The sequence below is a fragment of the Carassius auratus genome, linkage group LG30F (genome assembly GCF_003368295.1).
Source record: "Carassius auratus strain Wakin linkage group LG30F, ASM336829v1, whole genome shotgun sequence".
NCBI classification, from domain to species: Eukaryota; Metazoa; Chordata; class Actinopteri; order Cypriniformes; family Cyprinidae; genus Carassius; species Carassius auratus.
Window position 1 is genome coordinate 3,448,187 of NC_039294.1, and position 9,157 is coordinate 3,457,343.

The window sequence follows — 9,157 nt, forward strand, 5'->3', positions numbered from 1 at the left end:
CTGTATATTAATGTATATGTTCATGTGTGTTTTATAAACATTTTATATACAATTTTTTTCGAATATACATTATACTTGTAATATATACACATTTATTTTAAATAAACCATAAACTAATAATAAATTAACTGAAATTACGTTTTACTTCTATAGCATACTAGCTTAATTTAGGTTCATGTTCTCACATATTTTAGACAAATAAAACCCTGTAAAGAATGAGCCATGGACAATGTTCCTGTGCTCAGCTCTTGATGTACATTTCTCTTAGTCCAAGTCTATAAACATGTTTCTGGAGAGGCGTCAGAGAGACAGGCCACCTGCTGCCCCTACACCAGAGTAGTTTCTGCAGCTGTGGGGACTTGTGCAGCTGGGATGTCCCAGTAATGTTCTTTTGTTCAAGGCCTGTAGAGCACAGGGTGGGCAGCCAGACCAGCCAAGTCTCCGATGTCAGTAAATCGCTCAGCAACTGCACTGAATCTGTTTGCATGTATTCATATCATGCCATTTCACAGTCCCACGGGGCATCATGAATCTGCATGATCTGAATACTGGTGACATGAACAGCAGTACACAGAGAGGAGATATTCCTTTGACATTTCAGGAAAGTTCTTCCATCATCTACAGCTGTTTGGAAAAAAAGGATAAAGTATGGAATGTAAATTGTTTCACTGAAGGCAAAACTCCAAAAATGCGGTTTTATTTCTCTGTGGTTTTCACTGCTATGTGCTGCTGAAATGTTTATTTTAGCAAATTTACTTTTAAAGCTTTTTTCCACCCTGGGAGAGCGTTGGAAGAAGCCATTTGTGAGCTGATTGCAAAAGATAGAGTTTTTCTAGATCTAAAACACATATGCAAAAACTCAACATGAAAGTTCACTTTGTTTTGGCCTTTGAGTTATTATTCACTTCATGAGTAAACTAAACTAAACAGCCCATAGTTTGTCAAGAGCTGAACATCTGTAAATCTGGTTGCTGGGAGTTTTAAATGTAAAAGCTACTAGTAATTGAAACCATATGATGAAACAACATTTAACAATCAATTACTACTTATGCAACCGATGCATTTCAGAATTAAACTAGACATTTAATAAGCGTGAATATGGACTAGCATGTCTGATCCATCAGGATTTAATTGGATTGTTGAAAAATGTGTGTTATGAGCCATAATGGAGACAGATGGATGGAGGGGGAATGGCTGAACAAGAAGGTCTTAATGATGTCACTTAAAAAGGAGAGTAGTTTCAGAGATGGATTAAGTTTAAAAGTAGAAAATCTAGAAATGCAAAAGAAGCCCATTTTAAATGCATGCTGACTTGAAAGACATCTTCTGATCTAGCCTGGAATGCTTCACATGGCCAAATAGCCAAAAGAGCAGCATGAGAGAGGCGTAACCAGGCCAAGAAATTGTGGTTAGCATCTACTCTAGTTCATCCTGAAAGGAGATGTGAACAGCAGACCACAGGAATCCTGAGTTGACCATCTTTCCTAAGTCAGCATGAATGCATCATCACATATAAGTGGGCGGAAGGAAGCGGCCTCTTGAAAACCACTCTGACCTTCATTAGGACCAAAGTCACATGCAGGAGAACCGGGGAAAAAGTTACCGCTGTAGATTTGTAATCTTTTGTGAGTAGACAGCATTTTTAGTTCCTGATGAGCCATTGTTAAAAGAAACAAAAAGATTACAAAGGGGTGTTACATCTGAGTATTTTTACAAGCATTCAGATTTGATTGATTTCTTTCCAAAATTGTAATGACTGTTCCAGGAGTTTAGGACACAGAATAAGACACATGGGAATTTGATAACTGTTTTATTTCCTATTTTGGTTGCTTTATTTTTTAAATTAACTGTTTTTTTTCCCCAAGGCCTTGTAAGATCCGAGTGCTTCCTATTATAACTACGCAAATATTTTATAAAAAAAAAAAAAAAAGTATCATAGCTATCAAACTATATCTTATGATTTTAAATCTGTATTTCACCAAGGAAAGGAAATAGTTACACTACTTACATTTTAAATGGGGTAACTTGTAATCTGTAACATTTCCAAAGTAACCTTCCCAACACGTTTTTTTTCTTTGGAAATGGAAGTCAAAAAATGTAAGTACAACATCTGGAGGCATTACATGTTAAAAAATTGAAATAAGATTTTTTTTTACTTCTAAACAACATGGTCATGTTGTTCCATCAACACCAAACCAGCTCTAATTAGCAGTACTAACCCTAACCATAATCTATTTTACCCCCATAAATTCCTAGCTCTTCAGATGATCTCAGATAATTCTTCAAGTGTGCTTTGAAGTCCAGCATTTCACTCATGTGTGTCAATGCCGGCATTCATACAGATTATCCACGCTCCACTATTTGCCGCTGTGGGTCTCTAATGCAGACTGTAGACCATGACATCATCACATATGTTGTCAAAGAGCCTTTGTGTGTTGTGGAACCCAGGGAGCCTTCTTCAACTGATCTGACCTGACCTCTCTGTTTGTTTTCTCCTTGTCCAAACCCTTAGTCACCCACCACGATCCTGAGAACACCTTCAACAGTATTATCGAGCCGCCCTCCGTGGTGGACCAGCCTTGTCCATCATGGTCATCCCAGGAGTCCTTCTCTTCCTTTGAGACGAGTGAAGATGGGCCCGTTTACTGCATACCCAACGAAGGTGAGCAGGGACTAGTGCAGATAAGCCATCTGTTTGTGCAACATGGAAAACAGATAAGGGAGATAAGAAATCTCCAGACAATTTTATTAAATGACCCCATTCTGTGGTAAACGGTTGCCCTCTGGGTGCGTATATCACGTGCACTGAGAAAACACGAACAGTAAATGCTACAAATGGCCAGGTCAGTAGATGCAGCACTTTCAGGATGTGACTCAGGACTTTCTGCATAAACTGTTGTGTGGGAGATTGCTGGAGAACTGATAAAAGCGTTTTAAGGAAAACGGTTTAATCTTAATGTGCAGTTTTGGTGTTTCATAAAGCATACAATATTCTTTAGGAGTCCTTACTTTATTCTGTGTCTATCTATCTATCTATCTATCTATCTAAAAATATAAAGACAACAATTACCAAATAAGAGCATTCTTGCATAGTATATATTAAAAAAAAAACATTTTTATATTTTATAAGGAAGCCTCGGAGAGGCTTTTATTAACAGAAAATGAAGTAAAAGAGGGAATAAAAGTGGCCAAAAGGGGACAGTGTCCAAAATAAACAGGGGATCTGGTGTCCTCATCATGCTGAGGGGTTCGTGTGGGTCGGGCAGTGTTAGTGGAAGAAGGGTCCAGGTAAGGGGCGGAGGGCATCCTGGCCCGTCGGTCGTGTAAACTGGTGTGGTTCTTTTCTGGACCACGGGTCCGGCAGCTCACGTCTCTGGTGGCGCGGGAATGCTACCTTCCTCAACCAGGCTCCAAAATGGTCAGAGTGTGCAGGACGGGGATTCTCGCAGCACACCAGAAAAGGGACAGAGAAACCAGATTTTAGTCGACAGCCTCAACCAACCACAGGGCAAAATGACAATAACAGAGAAGTCACTTACCCCTTTTGTGGCTGGGAGGCTGTCTCCGTCGTTCGTCTGTCCCAGTCCGGGTTTTCGCGAACTTTTGCGAGCGAGAGGGAGTGACGTCACCAGGTGTTTCCCAACTGTGCTGTCTAGGCTTCGCCTTGCCCGCATTCTCCACCAGTGTAATAGGAGGAGCAAACGACAGACACAGTGGGAGGGGCGTCAGGCCTCGGAGAGGCTTATATTAACAGAAAATAAAGTAAAAGAGGGAAAAATAGTGGCCAAAGGGAAACAGTGTCCAAAATAAACAGGGGATCTGTTGTCCTCGTCGTGCTGCGGGGTTCGTGTGGGTCGGGCAGTGTTAGTGGAGGAAGGGTCCAGGAAGGGCCCTGACTTATCCAACGCCCCTCCTCTCTCACACACCCACTCCTGTCGGGAGCATGGTGAAAGGTGGCGATTTAGGATGGGGTGCCGATGATAATCAGGGAGGAGGCAGCTGACTCGTCACAAAGTGAAACAGAATAAGAGATTGCGTGAATGAGCTGTTTATTTGTCATTTGCATTTTAGAAACAATATCTCCATGTATTTTGTGTATTTTTTGCTATGCCATAGAACACAGAATAGTGGTTTAAACAAATTAAATTAATTGGTTTGGTAGAGTAACTAATTTGTTTCTAAATGAATCAATGTTTTTGAATAAGTTGTTTTTGTGATGTTTAATAGAACTAAGACTTAACCAAGTCTTCTACTCACCCTTTCCATTTACTCACTTTTTCAGAGACTACGAATGAGAGCTGTGACAAGCGAAATTCTAGCGCTGCTCAAGAAACACCATCGACCCCCAGTGATGAGGATGCAGGAGAATACACATCCCTCAAAGACACAAGAGAAACTACAAAGCAGTACGTTAGTGATGGGAGTGAGCAGCCTCTCCTCAAGTCTTCAGACAGCGAGGGTTCCACCAGTGGTTCTGAGTCAACCATAGGAGCCGTTTACGCCCATGTTGCCCGCCTTTCCAAAAATTCCAAAGAGGAGGAGGACAACGCCTCACCGGAGAAGACAAAAGAGAAGACAAAGCCTCGTCCTCCAGACCCTTCTACCAAACCAAAGGTGTCCTGGATCCACGGAACATCTGGAACCAACCAAACAGAGCAAAGCCAGTCTCCGTCACCACAAAAAGAGAAGAAGAAGAACAACTCAGAAAGTTCTGGAAAGGTTGATGAGAAGCAGAGGTCAAAGGATAAGTCCAGCAAGAACCGTGAAAAGCATCAGGACGGTATGAAGGCAGATGGACCCGAATCACCAAGCAAAAGCAAATCTCACAAAGCTTCAGATACCATTGAGCACCTCAATGGAACATTCCAGAACGCCCTGAAGAAGATCGGAAACTTCCACTCAGACAAGAAAACAAACGAGACCAACAAAGATCCACCCAAGAGCCCAAAGATCATGCATCCACACATGAACTCTGAGGCCGCCACGCTACTCGCGGCTCAGCTGAAGGAAAAGACCCAAAGTCTTAACCGGAATGAGAGTCTCACGGTGGGCATCAAGCCCAACGGTGTGTCAACACCTCACGCCAACCGAGAGAAACCCACCCCACCTCAAAAGACCAAACGCTCTGCAACTGGGACCAACAAGCCCCTTCTTCCCTGCTCCAACAACCTCCAGAAGATGGTGGCTCCAGTTTCAGACTCTACACCTGAACCTAAAAGCCCAGAAAAGCTTGGGGTTAATGGGACCAGAGTTGAAGGAGATGCCACACCAAAGAAAACGCCCATCAAAAAACCACCAAGGAAGAAAGGAAAGGAGGGAACACTGGAGACGGAAGGCAAAACCACTCCAAAGACAGCCATAATGCCACCTCAGACTGTCAAGTAGTTCTTTGATCACATTGGTGCATCCATTTTTGAGAATATAAATCTGCAGTTTTTCTTTCATTAAACATTATAAAGGAATTGGATGGATTTTTTTTTTTTTTTTTTTTTTTTTAATGGACGAGCTGCTTATGGGATTTAATATTTTGATGGATTGTGGTTTTACTTAACTCTTTGAAGACCAGGAATTGAAAACAACGCCGTGGCTTGTGTACAGTATTAAAAAGGAAGGTTAAATGATTTTAATGTAATAAGCTCATCAGTATGCTCTCAGTTTTACATATGCATCACTCCACGTTCAAAGAGAGATTTTCCGATATTATCGTACTTGTGTGATCAGCAGGGTTTTGTGTCTGAAAGGTTGTATTTAGCACTGCATTCATAGGTGTAAAGAATGAACCAAAGGTACTTTAAAGGTACAGAAAGAATGATTCCAATATTCATTTTCTCTCAGGCTGTATCAGTATATTCAATACATTGTAAATGATGAAGGAAATTCTCTGCTTGGGTTTTAAGACATGTCATTTGATTGACTGTCATCAGTACTTCACTTTGTATCATGCTTTTTAAGCTTAAATGGTATTTCTTGCAAATCCACAGTGATGTCTTTTCTTGATGTTGAAGCTTAGCACTAGTTTTTCCTTTACCCACAAAGTACACACAATCGGTAATGCATTATTTTTTTCAGGCCAGATAAACACCCCATATAATGACAATTTAGTTTGTTTTCTTGGCTTTTCATGCTGTTTATATGATATTATAGTTCTAAAAGTTCAGAAATAAGTACAGTTATACAATCTTTCTCCTTTGCGATAGATCTTGTACACTGGGGAGTTTTCAAATTCTCATCCAAATAAAATTCAGTCCTTGCGGAACTTCCTGATGAAATAGGAAATACACAGGAAAAATAAATTACAATGTTTCAATCAGTTTTGAACTTGTTTTAAATCAGTTTTGAATCAGCACTTAAATAATTATTAAACCAAGTAATTATATTATGCTTTGCAAATCTCACATGCTTTTCTGTACATGTTTCTATAGTATAGCTACGACATTAGTATAGTGCTCACTGGCATTTTATGAAAACAAATTGCATACATTATTTATATATACTGTACACATACACACAGCAGTTGCAACCTACAGACTTTTACCATCAAATATCATTTGTCCTGCCATAGAAACAATGAAATGCTTTAACGATGCCAGTATAAAGCAACCTAAGAGTCCGATTAAAGGTTATTAAAGGAGTTTGCCTTGACTATACAGTTGCAGGAAGTTCAGTGCAACCAACAAAAATGTTTTCTGTGGCTAAAATGAAAACAAGAATGGCTCATGACTGCAGTGTGTTTTTTAAGCTTACTATCTTAAACACCCTAAAGCACCTTTAAATACTTTTTAGAATGACACCAACAGAAAGAATTCATGAAAAACTGGATGGTTATTTTTTAACAAAGAACCTATGGTTAAATGTTCAATCTGGGTCTGCGGTATTTTTAAGCAAGTTCACCGAAAGCTTTTCAGTTGTTTGTACAGTAACTGCTATTCCCACATATGGTACCTTATATTTTTCTACATGCTAAGATATTTTGTAACACTATTTTTACCCTAATTTGTAAGCTGTGCTTATACAACTTATATCTTGCTTTTTTATGTTATGTGTGTGTGTGTGTCAAATGAACTGGTTTTCAATTTTGATAACATTTTTTTTTTTTTTTTTATGTGCAAGGATCAGGTACATTTGGATGCAATGTTTAAATATATTTCTCTTTGCTCTCAAAATATCTTTTTTCACATTTCTCTGTGGATGTTATTGTTTGGCTTTTTTTATGAACGATAGACTGCATGATGCAGAGTTCAGTGAGAGATCGCTGTGAGATATCTATGCATGTTAGCCCATGTTTTGGTTTTGCCGTTCTGTTACTTGGAACCTATGACAAAAAACGACTTTTCATGTTTTTGCACAAATCCAGAACTTTACCATCCACGGTATATGACTTTATGGGAGTATGAATAGCAGATTTTTTTTTTTTCTACTCTGACTTTTGGCATGAGCTTTGACTAAAGTTCAGCCTTAAAATATGGAGAATTATCAGTAACATGCATTATCTTCATTAATAGTGTCCTGATTTTTGCCTTTCTATGTTGATGTGTGGTTGTTCAGTTACTGTATTTGAAATAAAATCAAACCTGTAGCTCATGAATCTAGAGGGTACAGGTATCAAATGGCTCTCCCTTCAACATTCAGTATAATTTAATATAATATGATATAATATAATGTTCAACTAATACACAAAAGACAAGATTTTACATTGAGTCAATGAAAGATTATTCAATTGTACTTTTGCTTAAAATTTGAATAGTCCATTTTACAAAATTAAAAGTTAAAAGTCATTAAAAAGAATTGGTCCCTATACTAAAGTGTTACCAAAAAAACAATAATGATTTTTATTGTTTAGACAAAGCAGCTCTCATTCATTTAAAGATGATCCAGGATGTCTCTAAATGACACTCTGCTTTCTCAGTTGTTTGTTTTTTTTCTTCTTTTTTTTTTTTTTTTTTTTGTCTCTCCCATCCATTTTCACGTTTATACAGTAAATGATATTTTATAGTTTCCGCTGACTCCTGGCTGCCTCTGTGCTCTGAGCAGGGGATCATGGGGAGGTTTTTTTCCTCACGGTAGCTGTTGTAACGGTGGACATATGCTCATCAAACTCTAAAGGACCCAGAGGACTCAACTGGCGAGCTCCTCTACTGGCACAACAGCCTCTTTCATACAGGAACAGTTGGAAGTTTGTGCTATGGGGCCCTGGAGTTAAAGCATCATGCGCTGCGTATGTGCGCTCCATTTTTCCTGTCTTTTTTAAGAGAGAGAGAGGAGGGCTTGAAGAAAGCAGCCAAGGCTTCGTGGGCAAAATGCAACACAGGCAAGGAAGATCATGTGATCTGTAATCGAAACCAGAGAGATTTAAGCAGACACACATACACGTGTGCAAATTTCCCAAGTCATGGCACTGCTGACATCGAGCTTCTTTTATTCGTTTTCATTTCAGTATGTATATGGCCTGTTTTTGGTGTATTTACATTTATTTCCATAACAGCTTCACCGGCTGACTGTTACGCGGCAGATGTAGATTCAACTTGCAACCATATAATATAATGAATAAATATAATTAAAACATTTTAGAAAATTCAACAAAGAAAAACAAAAGACAAGATTTTGTACATACAATTCTACAAAAGAAAATTTTTCTCTTTGTATTTTATTAAATGTTTCAAATTCATCTTAGTCCATCTTACAAAATAAGTTCCTAAAAGTGGTGGATCTGGCAGTTTCCCTTGTGAATCTAAAAAAATTCTGCTTCACCTTAGAAAAATTAAGAAATGTGAATTAAAAATGTGAGTTTTTGGCTTAAAATAAACTGAAGACCATTCCCATTTTGGGGGAAAAAAGAGAAAACTAAATTAAAAGTGAGAAATAATTTAAAAAGAAAGTAAATTATTATTATTTTTATTTATTTATATTTCTAAAGTAACAATTAATTAAATACATTATTCAAATTACATTTAAATGTTATTATTCTAAATGAAAATAAATTAAATATCATTAAATACAAATTAAATCCAAAAAGATCAAATCAAATAATCAAAAGTTATAAATTATATTTTGCTTACATAAAAGGAATTTTATTTTTCCCCAATAACTGTCATTAACACATCCAGATGTTCAGAGCAGGTTTTCACATTATTTTTCATTATTCTCCAACAAAAAACAT

General features: G+C 38.0%; 1 protein-coding gene across 1 annotated transcript in view; it reads left to right on the forward strand.

The window, feature by feature from the left end:
* LOC113068060 (scavenger receptor class F member 2-like) overlaps positions 1-7,585 on the forward strand; it is a 33,732-nt gene extending 26,147 nt beyond the window's left edge. Inside the window, exons 10-11 of the mRNA XM_026240634.1 lie at positions 2,513-2,662; positions 4,283-7,585. Of these exons, the coding sequence (XP_026096419.1) occupies positions 2,513-2,662; positions 4,283-5,385 (1,253 nt within the window). The 3' untranslated portion in view covers positions 5,386-7,585. The remainder of the gene's footprint in view (positions 1-2,512; positions 2,663-4,282) is intronic.
* Positions 7,586-9,157: the final 1,572 nt, after the last annotated feature.